The sequence below is a fragment of the Plectropomus leopardus genome, chromosome 22 (assembly GCF_026936395.1).
Source record: "Plectropomus leopardus strain MGB_pleo_1.0 chromosome 22, ASM2693639v1, whole genome shotgun sequence".
Taxonomy (NCBI): Eukaryota; Metazoa; Chordata; class Actinopteri; order Perciformes; family Serranidae; genus Plectropomus; species Plectropomus leopardus.
The window spans coordinates 14,304,051-14,328,736 of NC_142197.1; the positions used below are offsets into that span (position 1 = coordinate 14,304,051).

Consider the following 24,686-nt stretch of genomic DNA (forward strand, 5'->3'; position numbering starts at 1 on the left):
GAAATTGTACCACAGGCAAACCTCAAATGCTTCATTTTTGATGTTGCAATATTTATGATCTACACAACCTACTGTCCACAGACAGAAATATAGACCACTGCAGTTCCAGAGGTGATCCTTTATTCCTTTTTTGGTAAGTCATCAAAAGGTAAAACGATGTTTTTTTTTAATTATATGTTATGTTTCAAATTAATGGTCAATTTTATATTTTTATTGTGGTGGTTGGTCAGACAAAAATATGCTTCTAAAACACATTTTTTCACCACTTCCGGCTTTTTATAAACAAAATTTGGCATGCATATATGTCTCGTTTCAGCACTGGGTCCCCCCTCAGGAAATTCTCAGGGTCAGATAATTAATTACCTGCATTCTGGTGAAATTTTCTGCACAATTGTGCCCTTTTGCATCATTATAAGGAGGAAATGTGCTAACTTTGTCAAAATAAATACTAAAATATATACATAGTTTTTTTTATTGATGGGGACAATTGCACAATATTGAGCAGGACATCTCCCCTGCGTCCCCCTTAAATGCACGGCTATGAAATTAAGTGTAATCATACGTTTTAAAAAATAGTAATCCAACCAGTAAATTGATCAATGATTAAAAAAAGATATTTCAGCATCAACTGCAACTTTACATAACCTTGTATTTCTTTCACACTCTTTATCTGATTCTGCATTGAACAATAGAGCATCCAATAATTGATATTAAGTATATCATCAAGAAACAACGTATATTTATTGACATAAAAAAAACAAACACACAATCAACCAAAGAGAAACTACACAGTATGTCTAGAAACACAAAAATGTCATGGTTCTATGTACAAAAAAAATCAAACTTTATCACTGTACATGAAAGCATGTTTAATATCCCCACAATAACGCAATACTGCTTACAAAAATAAAGCATTATTTCACAAAAAAAATTAGGTCCAAACTGTGTATATTAGTCACTAAGCTCCTCCTCATCACTGAAGTATGCGCTTTTTTTAATCCTTGGTTTCTTAGAGTCCGAGGATGTTGACGCCTGAGCACCGTCCCCTTGAGACAAACGGGTCTGTTTCCTCTGCGTCTCCTCTTCGTCAATACAGGCTTGCTGGAGGGACACAAAAGACAGAAGAAACATGACACCGCTGTTTGTTTTAAATGCAGAAAGTTTTTCCAGTTCCCATAGCTGCATCCTCAAACAATTCATGTTCATATTAGCTACTGGCCCTCCCCTCTTATTGTTGCAGTTTAGGTGGAGGTGTGTTTGGTTTCCTTAATCTACACTTACCTGAAAAGCTATGGCTTGGCTCAGACTGTCTAATTTTGGGTCCTCTCCTTCTTCTTCACTTTCTTCTTCTTCTTCACTGTAAGGGAAAATATGTAAGGATTAAATAAAAGAAGTACAGTCTATTCCACAATATCTCACAGCTATAAAATACGTACACATGCTCAGGTTGTTGAGGCCTTTTCTTCTTTTTCTTTTCTTTCTTCTTTGGAGGTTCCCTCTCTCCCAGAATGTTTTTGGGGCACGCATAGCTCAGATGACCTGTGTCCTGTGATGTTTTGTTTTGAAAAAAATAAAAAATCACACATACACAAAATCAGACCACTCTCTGTGGGGTTATTTTCTACACGTTTCTGGTGCAGAAAAAATATTATACTTGAAGTCATAATTGGATAAAATCTGATGATCTCACAGGACAAAAAAAGTAAATATGCACGGACCCCACATTCGTAACATCTACTCTTGTCTGTGTAGTTCCGTCTTCTTATGAACTCTGTTGCTCGCCCGTTGTCTATAGCAATGCTCGCTTTCACTGTTCTGCCAAACAACTGGGAGACAAACACATTTGTTACTCTGACAAGTGAATATCCATTAAAGAAACATCACTGACAAAGAGAAAGCATCTTATGCTCAGTGACTGAAGCATGTTAATGTTCTCAATGTTCACAATGACTCACCTGTTTGTTGTTCACTGCTCTTGCACAGTTATGAGCTGATTCTCTGTCCAGGAACAGAACAAACGCCACCCCTTTACTCTGGCGAGTGTCTTTATCTTTTACAATTGTGACCCTGAAATTAACACGTCAGTTATTAATAGCAACCCAATAATCTAATACATTTTTCATAATGTATAAATGGCTCAAAATGTATTAATATTTGCACATAAACTGATTTATATTAAAAAATGACGGCACATATACACACAGTGCACATCTCACAGATGGAACAAGTCCCTTTTTTATTATCCAGTCAAAAGTGCATGACTATTTAATGAGATATATTTATATTATATTGTGATATATATTATATTTAATAAGATCGGTTCATTCTCAATCAAGGTAAGTACAAATTTTATTTCACTGTTAGGCGTGATTTCACTTTCAGTAAATTATTACATTATTGGGTGCTAAAAATGTGTAATAACTGTTTTGAACATTATGCGCCTTTAAGTGACTGTTGTGGGCAAAGCCTTCACTGCTTTGTTTGGTTTCATTTAGGTAAGAAATAAACAAAAACAAAAAAATATGACAAAGCAATGACTTACTTCACAACCTTTCCATATTTGGTGAATAGCTGAAATGAGACAAAGTGACCTGTATCAGTGTAGAAGATGCTTATATGTAGAGAATTGTATTTTTGCCAAACAAATACATCATTGCCATTACTTTTTTTCACACTTATAAGTGCAAACAATTAGAAACTAACCTTGTGTAGGTCATTGTTGGTCAGAGAGAATGGCAGGTTGGACACATACACAGTGCTTTTGCTTGGTGCCAAACCCCCACTCATACTGGACGCATATGACACACTGAAAGATAAAAAATAAAAAAGCCAAACATCATTGTTTGATGCACAACCAGCTACATAGCTAGCTTGGTAAGTGTACGATTCATATGGCGTCATACATGTTAACGTTAGTACAAGTAGTTGAGTAACGTTACATGAACTACATGACTTACCAACACAGCCTCCAACGGTTGAATTATATTTTAACTTATTGAAAATACCAGAATTTTGTATATTTATATGCAGCTAACTTTTAGCATACAAAAATAAACGCCATATCCTTACGTCGCAAGTTGATGACGTATATTTATTCCTCGTCCAATAAAATAGCCGTAAACCATGTAGCTATGGTCGCTAGCTACCGGGAGAGGCTAGGCTAGCTAAACGGTTAAGGAAGGTGAGATTGTTTTGCTAATGTGTGTGTAATAAATGACTTTTATAGTGGGGTAATTAACACGTGTATATCTAAAAGATGCTATAATTCGCCGTATATTCTTACATGTGATTTTTGTGTCTCGCTTTATGTCAGTTAACTCGCTCTCAGGTTTAGTAAAACGTGCGGATCTTTGCAGTTTATATATGGGCTAGTTAGTTAGCAACGCTAGCTGTCTGTTTTACGTGTAACTATAATAGGAAAGAGCACACGCTTAGTCACAGAATATGTTGAAATGCTGTTTGTAACTTATCGGTTAGCTGCTATCATGCTAGTTATGTTTATTCGTCAGTCTGTATTGCAGAAAGAAGCTTCAGCCGGCTCAATTGCAGGATCACATCTTGGTCAAACATTGCTCCTTGTCTTTTCTTATTTAGTAAAATATGCAACACAGAGCGTTTGTAATATATCTACATAACTAATGAAGACATCTGATTTGTATTTAGCATGTATAGGCTTAATTATGAAGATGGTATACTGAATAGATGCACGGTGACTTCTCTTAAGTTGGAGTCTTAACACTGTTTGTTTTTTAAAATCTTTTTACAGATTGTGTCGAAGATTTTCTTTAAATCACCCTGATTCACAGAGGTTCTTGAAAAGTAAGTGACAAACAGTCGTATCAACGTTTGCTTAACACTGTTTGGTGTAACAAGAACATGAGTAAACATCAAGAGGAATATTATTATTATCAATACCCCTGAAATTTTATTAAACATGATCATATTTCACAAGATCTTCAGACTGGCACATGCAACTATTGGGCCAATATTCAGAGACTTTTATAAACTGTAAGAGTGTTTTTGCAAGAGCTGTGTTACTGCAAGCACCTGACTGAGGCCAAAACCAAAATGCTTTCTCATGAGGAAACCACTGTCCAGTCCCATCAAAATAAATATAGGGAATATATGTGGAACCAACATTGTATGATCACATGTAGATTGCATAAATCATCTCTCACTGTTTGCCTTTTGCAGTGACATACAGGAGAGACAGGAGTATACGAGAGGTTTATGATGAACGCTTTATAACAGAGAGACCGGTGAGTGTTCAACATGACTTCAATTCTTCACTTACTTAAAAAAGAAATAGGAATACTTATTTGTCTTCCATTAAGCTTGTAGTGAAAGAGGGATGAAATATCGCAAACCATGTAATTCAGATAATACATTGTACAAACTGGCGCTGATCAAGTATACCACAGCTCGCTCAGTTGAGATTTATTTCTACATCAAGTGAAGAAGACCTTAGCCAGGTTGCCATAAGCCATGAGTTATTTCAGCACACATAAAGTTTTTATGTAGAAATTTTACAAAACAAGATTCCACCAACAACAACAATAATAATATAAAATAAATAAAAAGTTGCAAATGTAAAATCTTAAAAATGTACCCATCCTGATAGGGTCCATACCCACGAGCAGCTGGCGCAGTGGAGAGGAGGGGCCCCTTTGGCAGGCCGGAAGAGGACTACGGCCGCGGTGGCTACGAATATGAAGGAGGTCCACGCTTTTTCCCAAATGGAGGAGGTCCAACACGAAATTATCATGAAGATCAGAGGGGCTACCACGGTGACAACATTCATTTCCCTGCTGAACGCAGAGCTGTCCCACCTTCAAGAAGGGTGAGAACATAAATGTCATCAATTGACATTGTTACATACATGTGAACAAATTATATTAGATGTTGTAAAAATGTGTGAAGCTCAGATAAAATATATTTATGCTTTAACTCTGAATGAAAGTCACAAACAAAATAAATTAAAATTTCTTATTTAAGAAAATAAGAAGCAAATTAGAATGAGATGGAAGACAAAGCAAGACAGAAATGGAAACATTCTTTCCCAATTAAATATGGGACAAACAGTTTTGAAAGTCAGAAATATTAGCAGCTGCCACTTTACAAAGTAATTTTTGAGTTACATTGATAAAGGATTTTAATAGGCTGCATTGTGACAAATATTCTTATATCTGTGTGGTTAGTTTTGCATGTATCCTTTTATTAACAATACTGTTATTACTACTACATGCATCAGACTGACTGACACCAAGGGCCCAAACATGTTGCAGACATATTGCGCCTGAATATCATAATTGTTGATATGCACTCTCATATTTGGCCAACTGAGGGTGCCATAGCTGAAGGTTCATATTGAAACATTTTCAAACCGATCTGTGGCAATTTTCGGTGTGTTGAAAGTATTCACACATTTTAAAATCAAAAAATGTTGCACTGTGTGTAGTTTCACACTGATTGTTCATAATTAAGTTTCATAAAATCTGTATTTTAGGACAAATCATTTCAGAAAAAAGGCCAGAAAATGTCAGTTTAATGGATTTGACCTTTTTTTACAATATATTTGTTGTATAGGAGGACTATCCTTACAGAGGACCCAGGGAAGACCCACACACAGGAAGGCCTTTGGAGTTTAGGTAAGCTGCATGTTTGTCTTTTGTTTTTTTTCTCTCCCAAAAAAACAAAACTTGGCTACCAGGTCATACTTTTTGGAGAAGTATGAGAAGACTAGCATCATTTTGTAAATATTTTTATATAGGTTTGCTGGAGTGTAGAAAAACGCTTTAACTGGTGCATTTGCGTGGTTGGAAACGCTCTTGCTTCCCAGTCATTGAGGACATTGATAAGGTTTTCATGTCCCACCTGTGCTGTTTAATGGTGCCAAAACTAATTTGAGGTAATATTTTGATTGAAGTTCACGCAGCCGGATAAAACAACAAAGAGGTGAAACAAGATAAGACAGATTAGCATGACATTAGATGCTCTGCAGTCTTTTGTTAAATCCCTTCAATAGTATCAACACTGAAAAGTGCTAGAGGGCCAGTCTTTGAAATGCATCGTAGTATAGAGCTCCCATTAAACAGAACAGAAAGGCAGAGAAATGATACTGATTTGATTAAACCCTCAGCAGACAGACAGGGGAATGCTGGGTTTTACTCCAGAGAACCATTTTGAGTTGTGAAAGGCCACTGAGGTCAGTTGCAGCCTGTTGATTAAGGAGTTTGGTGAGTAGAGGTCAGAGGTCGGTTGAGACATGGTTGGTGGAGGTAATGTCTAATGAGCGAGCAAAGTTATTAAGTGCTAGCAGTTTGCTGATGTGGAAAGAGAAGTGGGAAGTGTGTGTTTAATAATGCATGGCTAGATCAGCATGTAGGTCTGCCCATTTAAAGCTACATAATGTCATAGAAATTAGGTTAAATGTTCTGGAAAGTTATAGAAAAGTTTTGAAAATTTATTGGTAAAATGTCTAGGAGCCCTGGTTAATTGATACAGGTTTCTGAACTTACCAGACTGTTAGCTGTTCATTTACTTGCCCTTACCCACTGAGTCATTATATTCACATTACTGATAACTTTTTATAAAAAAAAAGGGTGTGTTTTTTTTGTTTTGCTTTCTTTTTTGGTGAAAGCACCAATACTGAAGCCTACAATATACTTGCAATATCGTTATTGATGTATTTCATCAAAAATAACTTGATATTTGATTTTATCTGTCATCCAGCTCTACATGTTAATATGTGAGTGTAGAATTATAACCATACTTGGGTATGGTGAGTTTCCCAGCTCTCAAGATTCTTCATCTAATTTTGCATATGGAAGAAGTACATGCTTCAAAATGCTACAAATACAATTGCCATAAGATGTAAGGGTTTACATCCCAGTGTGGCAACCTAAAACCCTTAATATATAATCGCGCTACTTTAAAGTTGTTTGAGTGAAGTTAAACACTTTGGTATTTGTTGCCCTGTTGCACAGTATGTATCTGCAACTGACGACACATTTGTGTGCATTTATTCACACAGCGCCCGTGCTCCACCACCTCCTCATAACGTGCGAAATCAAGGCATCTATCCAGCACCCAGATCCCTCCCAGAGAGCGGGGAAGACACACTAGTGCAAGCCATCCTCAACCTGGACAGAGGGTACTCATTCACTCACTCACTCATTGTAGCCATTAATGCTGCAGCCAGAGAAAGTGTGTATGGTCAGAATAAATATCTGCATATATTAGGCCTCTAGATGGCAGTGTTGTGCTGTGTTGGTAGAAAAAAAAGGACCTGTACACCTAACTCTGTTTAAATTCTCTGAAACACTTGTGGCAGCTCTTAGTTTGAAACTAAAGGTAGTTTTGTCTAAACTGGGATTCATACCACACAAAAGATGTATGGGCTATTCAAATTATGGCGTCTCACACATTCCCTCTGCTTTACCAGGGAGGACAGAGACCACTTCAGGAGAAAGGCAGCCCCATTCCCTCCACTCAGAGAGCGCTCTCCTGTGCGCCGAGAGGTGGCTCGCTCGCCTCACAGTCGCTCTGGCTCCAGCGTCAGCAGCAGAGGCTACTCACCGGACAGAGCCAAAAGCCTGCCGTTCCCCTCACAGCAAGGCAAGAGTAGGTAGAACCCTGAGAGTTTCCTTTACTCTGATCCAGAATGGAGCTCATTTAAAACCCTTCAATGTCCATCCTGGCACAATAGAAATTTCTTGCTTTGATAAGAAAATCACCCCCAAAATACAAAGTCACAGTCAAGAACCCTTAATTGTACTTTAGTATTTCACTGTCTTATCCATGACTGTTAATCTGGCTGACTTTTCAGGTGTGGACGGTCCAGAGGGTCACACAGGTGTTTCTGAACACCTTTGGGGGGCGCTCTTTCCTCAACAGAGTGGACATGAAACTTTGGGTCTGTACATTGAGCCATGTGAACAAGCTTAGACTTGGGTGACAGTGGCATGGTGTTGTTCTTCCTCACATGTCTCCTTGCAACCTTGTCATCTCAGAAAAAATGTTAGGAAGAATTGTTGTGGCTTCCTCTCCTTCAGAGAAGGATGCAAGGATGGAGGACAGAATGAATCAGTGGCTTATATTTGCTCATATGTTAAGTTTAAACCCGCAAAGTATAATAAATTGTATATATTTTAACGTATAGAATCTAATTAAAAATAAAAAATATTGGCCCTAAAGAATTCTAACCACAATAAACAGGTGTCACATTTGACACTGAAATTATGTCACCCAGGTCTGAATTTGCATCATGAATTTTGTTTCTTAACTAGTACCCAGCAGTGTTTTGCTGTAGCGGGTTCCTTTGATATAAAGCATCTCTTCTACTTGTTGTGAAGGTACATTAGCACTCTGTGGTTCCTACACTCATCTGCAAATGTATGAAAGTTGATTTTCTGGGTCTGGAGATAAATAGTAAGGTCCTCCGTAAGGTTTAAAAAATAATTTCAGACTCAGTAAGCAAGATACTCTAATGCTGTCTCAAATTATTATCAATTTAAGTATGATCAGTGTGCATCACGCGGTGTGCAAAGGAAATAACATTTGATAAGGATACTATGTAGGAACAGTCCACATTACGGTCCAAGTCAAAGTTGTATGACACTTAAATTATATGAAGGCACTGGGACAAAATGCTAATTAAGACAGTAGCCTCTTTTAATGCCTGTTTGCATATCATCTTTATATTTTATTTGATCATTCATGTTAATGACACTGGACATGCACTGTTATGTCTTATTGACAAACTACACAACTTTTCCAGCATGTCAGCAATTAATCTTAGATTGACTGGACTGTAAAAGGTACAAGTGCTAATGTAACCTTTATTTTCTGCATGTTGTTTTTTGGGTTTTTTTCATCTCAACCTCCAGAGCTCCCTGTTTCCCCAAGTAGTACAGTGGTATGTCTACTACCATCTTCAGTGCTGACCATCTCTCCTTTCAATTCCGATTGTGATCGGGGCTTTTTATTCATAAAATGAGCTCATTGGACCTTATGCTACATTTCCACTGCATGGTATGGCATGGCTCTATTCATCTTAACTCACTCTTTTTTGGTTTTCCATTAGCAATAGCTTAAACAGCACGTGTTACCTTTATTTGGTAACAACTCAATAAAGGTTCCAAGTCAGCTGAATCTTCCATCACAAGCATATCCAAGCCCTCAGGAAACAGCGCCGTGCTTTGGGGCCAATTTTTACATATTGGCCAAACCGTGGAATTACAACTTCCGAGTCCATAATTAGATGCAATTGGCCCAAAAAAACTTTTCCCATGGACTGACATTGTGAAAGGCACGTGTAAATCAGTGAATACAGTTTTTTTTTTAAATACAAAATGACTGCTTTCACCATCAGGATTTGATCAACTCAGTCCGATAACAATCAGAATGTCTAAAAGAGCCACAAGACTGAATGATTTAATCCCATTCAAGTTTGCAGGGCTAAACTGCTAACTGCCATCCCTACCGTCAGTAGGGATGGCATTTTTTTTTTGTCGCTAGACCAAGATTTTTAAAATGCGGCAGCCCTCAAAACTACCCCGTACTATTGACAAAGTGCAGACGTTCTGGTTTGGTTGCTGATCTTAAAACAGTTACATTTGGAGTTGTCAGTTTAGAATCCCGCCTACACTAAGGGGGTATTATCTGCAGTGGAAAACTAAATAGAGAAAAGGACCTGGTACCAAAAGTGAGTCAAGCCATGCAGTGAAAATGTTGCATTAGAATGACAACTGGTCATCATTTTTATTTGGCAAAATAGTGTTGCTACATGTCGGTAATGCGTTAAAAATATTGAAAATGCATGATCATGACCTCTTGAAAGCAGAACGTAACATCATTAATCATTTACGGGGAAGAATCAGGGCAGAGAGTGTGCTTGCTAGATTGCTGTAAGACAAGAGGGCCTAGTTATATGTACACAGTCAGTGACCTTACGGTTTGGTCTTCCTACAGGGTATGAAGAGACTTATTCTCAGAGCAGGATGACTGGTAAGTACAGTTTGTTGTAGACAGGATAGAAGAGTCACATCAGAAGCACTTTGGCAGTGGTGCTCTCCACTGCTCCTACATTATGGTCTAGTCTCTGACCCATATCTTTTAATTGATTTTTTGACGATCCAAATGAATGAGAGTAGGATGAAATTACATGCAGAGGATTTGTTGCAGAAATATACAAAGGTTACAATCGTTAAACTTAACCTATTCCCAGTCTGGGTAACCTGAGAGAGACAGAGTGTTTCTAATGTGTCCAGCAGCCAGCCGTCCTCTCCGCTCTGTCTGCCACTTTGTCAGGCCTCATAAAGATGCCACCGGGTCGTGTGTGGACCAAGAGGGAGAGGGTGTAGGATGTCTGATGGATATTCCTGAAGCCGAGCTTCCACACCAAAATGTTTTTGTTTCATAGCAAGGTCCTCGGATTTCATTTCATGATTTCATGTTTGTTGGTAGATGTGATTGGTCAGTGACAAAAGCTTGGATGGTGCTAAAGAGAAGTTGGCATTAGAACAAGCTGGAAGTGAGAGAGGAGGTGGTGTCCGACCAATGAGTGGGAATCTAAAAGAGAGAAATGTATGTGACAGCGAATTCACCCACTGGAGTTTGGAGCAAAAATGTGAACCATCTATTTCTTGATTGTTCCAGATGTTCTAGCCCAGGTACCAGTGTGGATCCTGGGAGCAAACAACAGCACCTTTGCAAAGCCATGGTTACTCAAAGCACATACTCCCTTACTTTCCAGACATACTAATTGTCCTTTTTCCATTGAATTTCTTCTCCTTGCGCTCTCTAGATTGTCATTTTGTTATTCCAAACCCTTTTTTTCTGACATCATATTGCCCCTCACTCAGGTCTCACTTTGTCAATTTTTTTTTCTTTTCTTATTTCTCCAGACAAAATTCCTGGCCTGTCAAGAGAAGGCTCCCCACACAGCGCAACCTCAAACAAGGTACCAAACTGCAATACTGGTGTTCTTTGTACTAAAAGTTGACATGAACGAACAAGAACATAACACAAGCCTTTGCTTCTTTTCAAAGATATACACTTTTCATCTTCTATTATAAAAACAGGCATTCAGTCCCAGAATAACTGTTTTATTTGCTATATATATCGTGGACAACGCCTTTGTCACTGTACAGCAGGATGCATCTGGAACTTCTTAAATTCCATCCTTCTAATAAGTGTTTAGTCCCATTGAAGTATGTTAATGGGTTTTAAAGTGGCCCTCACGCAGAGTATAAAAGCCATCGGGCCTTTACTTTGTTTACCTGTGCTGTAAGCAGACTTCAATCACAAGAACTTGTAATGGTGTAGAGAGAAAGGCTCAAGTGTCGATGAAAGTATGAGCCGTGCATCCTTAAAGTGCTCTTGTTTTAAAAAAAGAAATTCTTAAACTGTTTGGAGTTGGTATATCGCCTGCTTGTTTTACAAAAAACTTGTTTTGCTGATATCATCCATCTCCAGCTATGCAGAGGAGTGTAAATAGAATCAGATGTGATTAGGTGCAGTGCGTCTGGTGATGGCCACCCAGAAGTGAAGAGGCTAACTCAGTAGCCCCAAGTCACAGCTTTATCACAGGATCTTAGCCGCAAAGCCAGGAGAAGTCCCTGTGGAACTCATTGGGGTGTGTTTACACTGTCTACAATGAACAATCGTTTGCTTTTTTTCTGTTGGAGAGTTTGACTGACTGTGTTTGGTAGCTGTGACTCTCAGGCAGATGGAGCAGGGCAGTGGTCTTGTGCTTGTGTGAAATTTGTGATTTGCATCACAGGAAAAGCTTTGTATGTAAAGATATAGTGGAGTGATGGCATCCTGAGCAGAAAATTAAGTCACACTACCGCTGTGTGTGTTTTAATCTCACCTTCGACCCCTTTTCTACCAAATGAATTTGGTTCTTGAACTGTTTTTTGTTCAGGAGTCTTGGTACCTTGTTGTTTTTGTTCTGTTTTCTAGATAGTGTGGACCAGCTATGAATGAGACCCAAAGCACGTTCTTTTTTCCCAACAATTTCTCACTTAACATTTCAGGGATTGCCTTCCCAATCCTCTCTTCTGAACTTGTAGATTATGACACACCTACTGATATCGTCACAAGTTGCACTTTACAAGAAAAGATGCTACTTTTTGGTTCCAGCTAGGAACAAATGCTTTAGGTTCCATACCAATTTATTTTGGGCCGAAATGCTCAGAATGGTTCACAGATAGGTGCAGGAACCAGAAAAGAACCTGCTCCATGCTTTTGGAAAAGGGGTATTTTTGGTAAACCGGTTTGGCCACACATGCAGTGCATGTGTTAATCCCACTGGTGAGCACATTGCTGCCGCTTTGCACCGCGCTCATACAGCAGTTCCAGCTGATAATGGGATCGGTCATCGTGGAAGTGCCTACCCTCAGGTTTATATCTAGAGTACTTACTGAGCAGCTCCTCTTGTATGGAGTCTGCCATGTTGTTTCCACATTGGACAAAGCAAACACTGGCTCTAGGCAGAACCATTTGCATTTTTTGTCTGGGAGAAGTTTAAGTTGGTTGCAATATGCAAACATACCACTACGTGCCACTAAATCCTACAGACCTTTGAGGCATGCAGTTTGATGGCAGAGCTGAAAACTTTAAACCCTTTTTTGTTAACATTACTGCTCTAATTGTCAATGACTGTGTTTCATTTTAGACAAACAGCCTAATATTGTCATGATGTGCAAAATTCACTTTGATCAAAAAGCGCATAAAACTGCATCTGTAAATGCTGCTTTAACATACATGCAGGCTTATTATCTATCTCATTAGCAGCCCTTAGATCTTTTTCAGAAAACACTGGAGGTAATTTGAATGTTGCTATTATTTTTTTTTATATATTTTCACTAGGTTGTCCTTTTGTGTGGGCACTTTGATATCTCTGTAAACCCATGCACTTGCTTTATACTCCAGAAATTACAAGTTACAGCATAAAAACATAGTCCTTTATTCTCCTCCTCATGCGCATTTTTGTAAGAACCACCCACCACCACCCAATCAACTGCTGTGATGAAAGTTTTGCTCAGTGCCCAACCCCTCTACACACACATACACACTGCTGCTATTTACTGTGTTTGATCTAGCCTGTGGTGCATTGTTTTTTTCTGTTCTGAGGGCACAAACCAGTAACCTTGGCCAACATGAAAGGCCTGTGCTGTGCCCCCAGTAAAGATTGCACTTATGGCCCTGGTCGCTGCCTGCTGTGGGGATTCAACAAACACACATGCAGGCTCTCTGGAGCCATCCCAGACAGAGGAGACCAAAGAGGGGGTGGAGGGTCTAAAGAGCACCTCCGGCTCTGGCTGCGAGCCATGGTGGTATAGTGGGTGGAGAGCATGTCCTGTAATCGAAAAGGTCACCAGAAGGTTTCATCCCTAAACAAGGCATCAAGTTCCTGTTATTATAGAATGATAACATTTTGCCAACCAAGGTAATCGCTGAGAAATGTTGATGCAGGCAGGGCAAAGGATCACATAGGTCACAAACCTGTTGGAATTTCAAAAGGACGTCTTACAACTATTATATTTTATGCCCTGTTAGCAGTTTAGTGCCGGTAAGCGAGTTTTTTTTTACATTTAAGTCATGGTTCCCAGAGGATACATCCTGATGATTTTGATGTTCCCCTGACCAATATGTTTTTTTTTAGTTTTGAGTTAAATATATAACCGTGTCAGAAAATATTACAGTTTCACAATATTACAGAATTTTTGTTATTATTGGTCAGGTTAACCCTTAAAGGAATGAAAACCGAAGGGTTAATTTTGGTTGAACAAATGTTTTTTCACTATAATTAATACTTGAAACTGCTTTTTAAATAGATGTATGTGTAAAAACTCTCCCTTTCGAAAATAACTAAAAATGAGATACCGTCCAGTTGTATATTTTTGTAAATATCGTCAATAAGCAAATATATACAGTATGATAACATCAACTCTCATTTCACGCTATACCTTAAACCCGGTATATCACTGCAACCCTAATCTCAACAACTATTTAATCTGCTACAGACATTTAGCCCTTTTTACACAGAACCTGCAATAGGGCTGGAACAAACCCTTTCATTACTACGCCTTCGCTTTTTTTTTTAAAACACAGAACCGAACAATGCTGTCACAGGGCTGTCCCAGTGTGGTGATTTTAGTTTAGTCAGAGTTCTGGAAGCAAAAGAGGCGTGACGGTTGTGATGAGTAACATAAAATCTTTGGGCTCTAGTTCAACATATAACGTACACGTCAGGCAGTACTTAAATAATAAATAATAATAATAAATAAACAATACATATCTTGGCAATAGTGATCTTTTAGCATCATATTAGGGTTGATCTCACGCTCTGCTTGAAGAGTAAAGAGCTCCCAGACCTCATTGCCTCCCCAATTTGCCGACATTTCCTTTGCTGTTCTTCTTTGAGTTTCATGGTTTTTATCTCCTAGTGGTGGGTCGCACACATACCCAACCAGTCCTGCTGTTTGTTCCTTTGACACAGACGTCGGTTTGGTGCTGTTACTGCCTCGGTTTCCATCCCAGCAGTCTATTTTTGTAAAGTCTGCTGCTAGATACAAAATTCACATACCCCAATTAATGGAAATTAACCACAGTCGGCTTATTGTGAGTGCGATCTGTGATATAAAATTATATCTCATCCCAAACTGAAGATAAAACACAGTGATTTTGAATCTACAGCAGTGCCAACTTTAAAGGTCAGTTCATGGTTCACCAAACCAAGCAGGCAAGTACTTCAGGTCCTTTCACAATTTTCATTTTTATTATTGCATTGAAAAGAGATTACCCATACCTCCTGGCTGATGAAAATTCATTTTGCACAAAATATATCTGCCAAGCTTCATACTGATGGAGGAACATCTCTTCCAGTTTGGGCTGTGCCCAGCGAGCTGAAGTGAAAAAGTCAGAAAGGGATATTTTTTTCACTGAGGCTGAACACCGACAAACATACATGCACGAGCAACAAACTGGACTTGTCCCAAGCATAGCTTCGGGGAGAAAATTGGAGGGAGGAATAATTGGATGATGCTTTATGAGTTATGCTTTTTATTTTAGACCACACTCGGCTTTGTGATGTACCATCCCCTGTAGTTTCTTTCCTCATTCATCTAGGGATTTAATATGAGTTAGTCCGTGGCCTGTTTCCCTTAATGTATGACTGGACTTTAGTCATGGCTGGGCAGTTCTGCTCCCTGGCCTTCAAACTCTTAATAGTATCAGGAAATGAGCAAAAGAAATTGAGCAGTGATCCAAGTTGGCCTCATTTCTCCCCTTTGCGCTCTCTTTTGGCTCTCACAGTAATACTTATGGGTACTAGAGTTTCCAGTGTGTCCATTAGAAGGCTCATCATGGCTTCCATGGCCAGATTTCCTATTCACAAGATAAAAAACCAGCTGAAATATCAAATTCTGCAATTTACAACAAAAATATCTTCAATGTTGAGCAAGGCTTTAATCCTAATTTGCTACGCAATGAACAGTGAATGTAATAAAGATCCACATCTGTTGTGATGAATATTGCAGATGATATATGGCTTTTTAGTAATCTATTTCCTCTGAATCTCTAATTCCTGGACTAGTTGTGGATGTAACAAGATTTCCACAGAGTATACTCTGGCTTTTCAGCTTTAGGAGCTACCGTATAGCTTCATCCTTTGGTACGCCTCATCAACCACATCTTCCCTGTAAAGTTAAACAGTCAGTAGGTCAGGTCACAGCATTACACTGAGTATTTTTCATTGTACTGTAAGTTGCTGACCTATGCCTTTCACATCCTTTCCTACTCTTTGGATCGTATAATTGGTAGCATTAGTCATTTCTGTCATCTTGGCAGTAGGACTATATGCTTTTTTATTAATGTTTTTATACTTGTCACTTCTGTAGTTGTCTGCCATACATTTAACAATTTAAAAACTTTAATTTCTCTCATGCTGTGACAGTCGGTGTTGCTTTAAAATAACCATTTTGTTTTTAGTTTTCCTTTGAGCAATGACTCACCCTGTTCTCTGCTATCTTTTAGGAGGAAAATCCTCTTTCAGAAGGAGTCAAAGAGGAGCCACTGGCAGCTCTAATCGTGGAGGAGAGCCAAAAGTCGTCCCCAGACAACTTTCAAGAGCGACGAGCCCTGGCCATCGCTGCCAAAGCTCAGGAGATAGAAAAGGTACCCGTCCAACTAATCCCATCTCTGGCATCTTAGGCCACACCCACACTAATAACGCCTTAAAATGAAAATCTGCACTCGCAAGCATTAAGCACCATTTCAGAATTAATCTCTTTTTACAAACTTGGGTGTCTGTGTCATGGGTTTCAAAAGTCTCTGTTTCCACCTGTCCAGACTGAAATGCAGCTCCAGAGTTTTTAAATTAAAAGGAGGTCAACAGCATTTTGAAAGGTTTTAGTGATTCCTAAACACTGTAGTGGTGTGAACGCTTGGTGTAAATGTAGCAGTTTTTTCACACAGTTCACAGCCTATATAATGTGTTTTTAGATTTCTCTGTATACTCTCTAATAGCTGATATTGGGGACGCTTCACTGTTTTGGAAAGATACCATTTCTGCATTACTGCATTGATATTAATGTAATAATTTCAAAGAAAAGCAGTTAAAAGTGAACATTTTGTGCCAGTAGTTCTCATTTACCCCTTCTGGAAAAAGGCTGAATTTACAGCCCTCATTACAACGTGTAATTTGTAGAAGTTTTCTATAAATGTCAACTTGGTGCACACATGACACGTACCGTACCCTTGGCAAATGATCCCGTACATGTGGTGGCCTCAGCCTCTCTGACTAACACATGGATCATTTTACTGGATGGGCATTACTGGAACAGCTACCTATTATGTTCCTAAAAAGGCAGGAAATTAAGTTTTCTGTCCACCAATCATAGCAGTGGGTACATCCTAAAATTCACCAGCAACTTTCACTGTTGCCAGCCAGATATCTTGCAGAATGATGGTTAATTATCTGTCAGTGTAGCTGGATGCCAAATTTTTTCTTGGTGTTAATCTTCCATCCTGACTGGCATTACTGCAACCACTGCTCATTATATTCTTCACCAGATTATTATCCCGCTCAAACTCTCCCCCAGTGTTTGACTCATCTTTAGAGGCCCACACACACACAGATTTGGGAACACTGGGATAATGTTCACAGTATAGGAACACATAAACGAAAGCAGAAACACAAGTAAATCTAAGGCATGGTATGGATTGCGCTTACAATAAATCGGGAGGTCGGCCACTTAACAGAGCTGAAACCACCTCAGGCTCGAGGTTCCAGCTCTGCTCAGTTATCTAATGAAGGCCATTCCTGCACCAGTGAGCACTACCGCTGCTTTACTGGGACCATTAAACCCAAGCCAGCTCTGCCCTGGAGCACACACTGCGCTCTCACATTGAGCTGCGCCACAGAGCCTATAGGCTGCAATAACAGTGTTGCTGACGCTGCAGCTTTTAGCCTGTTTTATGGCCTGTCTCTTTTTCCTCCATCTGTGTCTCCCCACATTCATTTGAGCTCCATTGTTCGAGTTTTATTCCATGTTTTCTAGTCTTTTCATACAGTGCGTATTTTGGAAAATGATTACCGAGATCTTTGTTGGGTAATCTTATGGGGTTTTTTTATGTTTCTATTGTCAAATTCTTGCCATAATCTTCAAATGTAGACATGAAATTAAGGTCTGGAAAGAGTGACAGATTCAAATGAAAAAGTCAGAGTGAACGGTGTAATTAATTTTTACAGGGATATGAAGTTTCAGCTTTTCTATCCAGGATTTCTCATTCTTTGGAACTTACTATAGGAACGGATGATGATCAGTTTTTTTTTCTAGTCCTGTCCCATTCTTTGGCTTTTTTGACATCCAGATCACTTGCCATGAAGGTTGTTTGTGCCTTGGCAGTCGTCACTCTGTGTGTGACGAAAGGCCTGCTTGTGTTGTAATTTTGAGTTAAAGGGACAGATCACCCCCAAAATAAAAAATACATATTTTCTCTCTAATCTTTAGTGCTATTTATCGATCTAGGTTGTTTTGGTGTGAGTTGCAGGGCGTTGGAATTGGCTGTAGAGATATCTGCCTTCTCTCGAGAATAACTTAACTAGATGACACTCAGTTTGTGGTGCTCAAAGTTGTAAAACTCAACAGTAGAGCCGTCCCCTGAGAGTCGAGGACCGCTCGGTCGACAGAGATTCTGCAAGTTGAGCAGTCATTTTTCTTGTTTAGTTTTGTGTTGTTTTTTTGTCAGTGTACTTCTACAGACATTTTTCGTCCCTCGATGTAGCAGTAGAGTAAGCGCTCGTCACTTTCACACTCTCTCAGGTAAAGGCTTCTGCAGACTGAGACCAGAGTGCCTGAGTGAGAGGGAGGCAGCCTCCTGGAGTTAGAGAGGCTTTGCCCGTTCAGGCTCCAAGATAATGTTGTTTTCTGCCTTCTGTTTAAAGGTGGTGAATTTGCAACTCACAGCAACATGATGCGATATAGTCTCTGGTTTAAGATATCTATTGTCAGCAAAAAAATGTTTTCTTATCCATCGTCAATGTCGTTAACTTGGCTTGTTTACTATGTTACGTGAACGTCACTGTCATCCTGAACATCTCCAACACTCTCTGCAGCACACACCAAAACAATCTACATAGATAAAATAGATTGAAATATATATATTTTGGATTTTGGGGTCTTGTTTCTGTCATACAATAAGATCAGAAATTGAAGTTTGGTCAAATTAAGCCCAGCATCTTTTCTTACTCTCAGGCTAGGGAAAAAAAGGAAAGACAAATGGAAATGGAAAGAATCAGTCCAGGAAGTCTGTCTTGTTGTTTGTTGGTAAACTCTTTAACCCTTTAAAACCTTTTGTAAACACTCATCAAAACTTGATCAAACTGCTTTCATATGATGGTTGGTGGATTGCCAGCGTTGCAGGCAAACCAACCAGCCACTGGAAAATGTATAAGCGCTTGTCTGGTGGCTGGTATTCATTTCCCATCGTGCCCAGAACACATAGCTCTTAAGTAAGACGTCCTATTTCAGTCTGAAACAACAAAGTCAGAGCAGTGTTTCTGTTGCAGTAGGCACTCGTTTAGCCACTTGACAAGTGTTGGCCAGATGTTTGGCTTTCTGCACCCAATCTAGTCTAGCCATCTCTTCTGTACACACGGACGCAAACACACTGCCGTCCAGTAGCTCCTCACTAACTGTCTTTCCAACTTTTCATAGATCACAAGCCGAGCTTTCCATCATCGGCCAGACGTCGTGCTGGGCCGCATTATACCAGTGCCTCACTGTGTGTTTGTGTAGTTAAGTGAAAGTGGTCTGCTGAAATTCAACCTGAACCCGTTCTCATTGTCAAAGTTGACTTTGGCCGCAGTACAGACTAACTGGTTATAGTGAGTGACAAGGCATGAGCAGCAATAAAGCGTATTATGTTTTAACTCTCACAGTCCAGGCTGTGATACAAAGAGAGTTTTATTTCATTTGTTGAAGAATCTAAATATATTTGGCTACAAGACAGATAGCCAGACAGTTACAGCCTTTTTTTTTTTTAAGGTACGAAGATGGCAGAACTGGACAGAGGCCCTGACTCTTTCACTCTTTTCTGAATCCAGGCACACTCACACGCTCACCCACAAATCCTGTTTTAACTGGCTATAGAAAATAAAACTTAAAGACGATTATAGAGACAGATCTGGGCCGACCCCACCCAAAGTCAAGAACTTGCCTTTTTCCTTCCTGATTGGATAACAAGGGAGGGATTTCAGGAAGTGCGTTTGAATGCAGGAAGTACATTTTCAGCACATTGTTATCTAGGAACAACTTTTCCCTTTATTCATAGAAGTTGTTGTCAGCACACATGATTGGATACTTCCTCCAAAAAAAGCTGATAAATAAATTCACTGTCATCAGTTAACAGCTGCTGAATGAAAGCATGGGAGGTTGATTAAAGATTAAAAGGACAATGCGCTGTTACTAATTTCAGCGTAGGGCTGTGGCACATTTGCTTTTTCGTCCAGATTGGATAGCTGACTGTTGTGCAACATCTTCCACTTGATCATTTATTGTACTTGAGGAATGTAAATGGCCTATAGAAACGCCCAGAGTGTGTTCATTTCACGTCAGCACTCTTTCCTGATATTGTTTGCATCCTTATTTACCATACGTTTCTTGTGAATTAATTTATCTAATTGACAGATTCAGGTCACCCTATGAGGGAGAACTGAGGACTCATAGCTTCCCACAAAATTCTGATAGTGCTGTACGTCAAATGAGAGGAATTTCAAAGTCCTCATCATGGTTGCATGAAGAAAGACGCTGGTTGAAATCCTCTCCAGTGAAGTCTTGTGGTTTATAATATCATCAGGACATAGTCTTGTTTGGTTTGTGTTTTAGGCTGTAGTCTGTTTTTGTTGACCATATGATTTGATCATAGCTTTTATGCAGTGGAAATTCATCTGCTGTTGCACGTACGAAAACTCTGTCTGACAGCAGATCTTTATTTGTGATCTCTCCTTTACTGCAACCGTGCTCTCTGACTCTGTTCTAGGGACATTGTGAAAAGCTATAAATAACTCAGTCAGTCTGAAACGCCCCGCAGCACAGGAGCCACTGTTGGTATCCGGTGAATGACTGAGACTTACCCTTGCCTGGCCTAATTTAACACTCACACTCACACACACACACACACACACAGAGGGACATACGCTCATGTGTAAACACACAAATCAGCACAGAACTCAGAAAATCAGAATGCGCTTTATGTCGAGTAGGTTTTCACATACAAGGAATGTGATTTGGTGTATTGCAAAGTATTGCAAACATTGAACAAATATAGAAGAGGATTATAATAAAAACATGAAAAAATATGTGCAATATATTTGAATTAAAGTAAGAGCTGTGCAGTAATGCAGTGCATTGGAAGTTCCCCTGTGCCCACCTGCAGCACAGCTTAATAAGTAGCTATCACTGAGTCAATTCATTTCGACTAAATACGGCAACATTTGTCAGGAAGGACGAGCAATTGGTATTCGCATTATCGCTACAGTCCCCACTCATCGAGACTAAAAAGCGATTCGGGAGGATTACGTTTTCAAAAATGTTCATTTTAGGGGTTCCATAAAATCGTAGTACTGTGGATGCTAGAGCTATGACAATTAATCAATTAGTTGTTAAATATTAAATTAATTGCCAACAACTCTGATCATTTATTAATCAGTTTTAAAAAAAAATCAAGGAAAAAAGTCTGTTCTCTGATTTCAGCTTCTTTAATGTGAATATTTTCTGGTTTCTTTTGTCTTCTGTGATGGTAAAATGAATAACTTTGGGTTGTGGACAAACAAGACGTCATTTTAGGATTTGGGAATTTGACCTTTTTCTGACAACGAATAGATTAATTAAGAAAATAATAGACAGATTCGTCAACAATGAAAAATAATTGCCAGTTATAGACTTAATGGGTGCTAGGCATAAACATAGCACATATTAATGTGAATGTAGCCTTAGCCAGGGAAGAGAACTGACCGATACCCTTTTCCACCAAAATTTGCATACATATGCAGGTTTTTAAATGCAGGAGATCTTACCAAAAATGAGCAATAAACTCCTTTCCCATTGCCAGTAAACCAGAGCCATTAAAATGACTTTCATGTTAACAAGTGAAAATATTATGCCAATTACTTCATTTTTATACCAGTTACTTATTCAGTCCTTTAAACTCAGTGCTGACTAGTTCTTAACAATGTTCAAGCGCTGTGCTTGAATGGAGACAGATGTTATTTCGTGACGGAGTCTTATTGCATCGTATTGGAAAAAGGGCAAAAATGAGCAGGTCCATCTGGGTGTGATATTTCCATCACTGATAATTGCAGCTGGAGCTGCAGACACATTTGTCCTGGGAGTGAATGCTGATTGCATTCCTCCCATTAAATACAAAAGCCAGATGTTAGCAGGTGTTTGTGTTTTTTTTGTCCAGGGGGAAAGTGGTCCTAGCGATGGAGGGTAAGACAAAACGGGGCTAAGAGACTGAAGTAAGATGAAATAATGGAGGGACAGATGGAGACATAGAGCGAAGAGAGCAGCATCCCACATAAAAATTGAGCTGTGAGTGTCCGTGAAGTCCGTCAGTCTGGACTTTGCTGCTTTTTATAGAGAAACAGAGCATCACACTTTCCAATTAAAAAAAAGGTCCTCATGTGTGATGTGCATTTTTGGAGCATTGCATGGCTATAATTTGATAGCAATAGTGTAGAAATGACAGGAAACGAGGGAGAGATTTAACAATGCTCCCTGGCCAGACGTGTGTGGGAATCCATCCACAGCACGTCTTTACTTCTCTTAGAAAATGGACTCTGACATTTAAAGTATAACCATCAGTTTAGGTGACTTATATTTCCCCCCTCTGGAATATCATTGTCAGCTCATGTGAAGGATCACGTGTTTGAAACAAGTCTGTTTTTGCATTTTGCAAATCGAACCACTTAATGTTTAAGCAGAGGGCTCCTTCCATTGTTTTATGAGACATTCGAGGCTCGGTGTGAAATAGCAGCACCCAAACAAGATCCCAGCACCTCTTCCTCATTGTCCCTCTGACACCTGTTATAAGCCTCTGACACACCACTAAAGTGAGCTTTTATTGCTTCTTTGGCCACCCTCTCCTATATAAAGGGCCCTTATTAAACTTGAGAAGAGAAGTGTTTATCTTTTGACACCACATGATGTGTGTTGACACCTGAATGATCAGCTCAGGCTCAATGGTGCTGGGATATTTACACCTACGTGCCAGGTGGAGCAGGAAGGAAACAACTTTTCATCTCCTCAATTAGGAGTTTTTCTCCTTTTTGACCTCTGCCTGTTGACACTCTTCAGTCCTAAATCTACATACAAAAGGATGTAAATGTTATGGAAGTCAAATTTTCATGTTTTTATGCCTCTGCACTGGTGATTGCTGTAGCTAGACGCATGATGTTTTCGCGTTGTTCATCAGTCTCATTCTTGTGAACACCATATTTCAAGAACGCCTTGAGGAAATTTCTTCACATTTAGCACTTACGGCAGCAGAAAACGGACTCAAGAATGAACTAAGTAGATTTTGGCGGTCAAACGTCAGGTTATTTTGACCTTACTAAACATGCTTTTGGTGAAAAAAACTTCACAAATGTCTAAAACTATGAAGAAGAAGAATTCTTTACTGCCGCGTGTACATTGTGCAGCGAAATTGTCCCCTGCTTTTAACCCATCTGTGGAGCAGTGAGCAGCCTTTTGCAGCACTCAGAGATTGATTGTAAATCTTCTGCCAGCGCCTTGGTGAGGAGCGCCGACAGGTGTGTTAACTTAACGTGCATGTTTTTTATGGGAGACACCGGAGCACCTGGAGGGAATCCACACAGACACGGAGAGAACACGCAAACTCCACACAGAAAGGATCTGATGATGTGATGGCATTTCATACCTAAAACGTCAACTGGAAAAACACTTTTCTGGCCATTATTCAGTGTCATATGTCAGGAACAGAAGGGGAGACATCTGCTTTTTTTTTTTTAACTCAAATTCATGTCCACTTCCAGGTGTACCGGCAGGACTGTGAGACGTTCGGCATGGTGGTAAAGATGCTTGTGGCTAAAGACCCCAACCTGGAGAAGCAGCTGCAGGTTCCCCTGAGGGAGAACCTCGGGGAGATCCGCGAACGTTGCCTGGAGGACCTCAAACACTTCATCAACGAGCTGGACGAAGTTGCCCGGCAGCCAGAACCTTCCGTCTGTGACTCGACCACCCCGTCAATGGCCCTGACGGGTCATAAACTTTCAAAGACGGGAGTCAATCATAGCTCATCGTACTGACACATGAGCCATTTGCTCTAAGTGAGACTGAGTGTGGTAGGATTGACTGCTGAACGTGATGGATATCTCGGATACATTTTGGATTGCTGGACTTGAACCGATTCTACAGCACAGCAGGCTGAAGCCAGCACGGAGAGGATGCAGTGTTGCATTGTTGAACAGTGTTAGTTATGAATGGACATTTTTTTTACCTTCAAGTTCTCTGTTTAAAGATGTCAATTCTTAAATATTAAGTTGTTTTTCTGTAAAGTTTTGGCAAAAAAGATTTATTTAAAGTCTCACATCACAGTTGAAATGTTTAACATGGGTTTCATTGTTAAAAATATGTTGCTGGGAACAGATGTCAATGTCCCGCAACATGATCCAGCTTTTCCAAAAGAAAAGCCAGATAAAGACTGGTTTATGTAGTATTTTCAGTTATGTCAATGTTTATTTTGTAGCAGTCTGATGTATGAATGGGTGCTGCTAAATTTACAGTTCTGCATTCTTGTATAAATTTGTACTGTCTTGAAATGCAAGTTTGGTTTCCCTTTCATTGTGTTGTCTCATTTTGACTTTCAAACTCAATATTCTGTCCCTTCCAGGAAATCTGCACAGGGCTCGATTATATTGATGGCAGTGAGACACAGCTTTGCTCAAACTGAAGTTTGTCTGAAGGTTTTAAAAATGATTTCTGTAAACTTTTTTCTTCATTTATTAAAAAAAGTTACATAAACATCCCGCTGACATCATAAAATTAATCTACAATATTTGAAGGATCACTTTGCTTTACTTAACAGCATACTGTATTTTGGTATTTTAGTTCAATATAGACTCATACAATAAATAAGTTTGTATGCAAGTA

At 39.4% G+C, this 24,686-nt stretch overlaps 2 protein-coding genes across 8 annotated transcripts; one reads left to right on the forward strand and one right to left on the reverse strand.

The window, feature by feature from the left end:
• Positions 1-717: 717 nt before the first annotated feature.
• On the reverse strand, positions 718-3,095 carry zcrb1 (zinc finger CCHC-type and RNA binding motif 1). Its single transcript, XM_042511623.2, has 8 exons — positions 2,958-3,095; positions 2,704-2,806; positions 2,543-2,571; positions 1,956-2,067; positions 1,719-1,826; positions 1,437-1,546; positions 1,282-1,357; positions 718-1,101 (listed from the first exon to the last, which is right to left on the reverse strand). The coding sequence occupies exons 2-8, from the start codon at positions 2,785-2,787 to the stop codon at positions 952-954; spliced, it is 669 nt and encodes a 222-aa protein (XP_042367557.2). The 5' UTR covers positions 2,788-2,806; positions 2,958-3,095; the 3' UTR covers positions 718-951.
• pphln1 (periphilin 1) lies at positions 3,076-24,360 on the forward strand. Of its 7 annotated transcripts, none has more exons than XM_042511633.2 (12): positions 3,076-3,181; positions 3,767-3,819; positions 4,195-4,259; positions 4,622-4,840; positions 5,587-5,648; positions 7,034-7,153; positions 7,445-7,623; positions 7,829-7,915; positions 9,973-10,008; positions 10,908-10,963; positions 16,045-16,185; positions 23,570-24,360. In XM_042511633.2, coding segments are annotated over exons 2-12 (1,239 nt in total). In that variant the 5' UTR covers positions 3,076-3,181; positions 3,767-3,818; the 3' UTR covers positions 23,843-24,360. The 7 variants fall into 7 exon arrangements, with proteins under 7 accessions (XP_042367567.1, XP_087928504.1, XP_087928505.1 ...); XM_088072378.1 differs by lacking the exon at positions 3,076-3,181 and adding an exon at positions 3,207-3,230; XM_088072379.1 differs by lacking the exon at positions 3,076-3,181 and adding an exon at positions 3,207-3,230 and having other exon boundaries at positions 7,445-7,617.
• The last annotated feature ends 326 nt before the right edge of the window (positions 24,361-24,686 follow it).

Bases quoted from the DNA above. Each gene is read 5' to 3' on its own strand.
- zcrb1 (XM_042511623.2), bottom strand. From the start codon at position 2,787: ATGAGTGGGGGTTTGGCACCAAGCAAAAGCACTGTGTATGTGTCCAAC. The intron at 2,572-2,703 runs GTTAGTTTCTAA...GTCTCATTTCAG, and splicing joins CCAACAATGACCTACACAAG to CTATTCACCAAATATGGAAA. The intron at 1,827-1,955 runs GTGAGTCATTGT...TTTGTCTCCCAG, and splicing joins GAGCAGTGAACAACAAACAG to TTGTTTGGCAGAACAGTGAA.
- pphln1 (XM_088072378.1), top strand. The intron at 10,009-10,907 runs GTAAGTACAGTT...TTATTTCTCCAG, and splicing joins TTCTCAGAGCAGGATGACTG to ACAAAATTCCTGGCCTGTCA. The intron at 16,186-23,569 runs GTACCCGTCCAA...GTCCACTTCCAG, and splicing joins AAGCTCAGGAGATAGAAAAG to GTGTACCGGCAGGACTGTGA.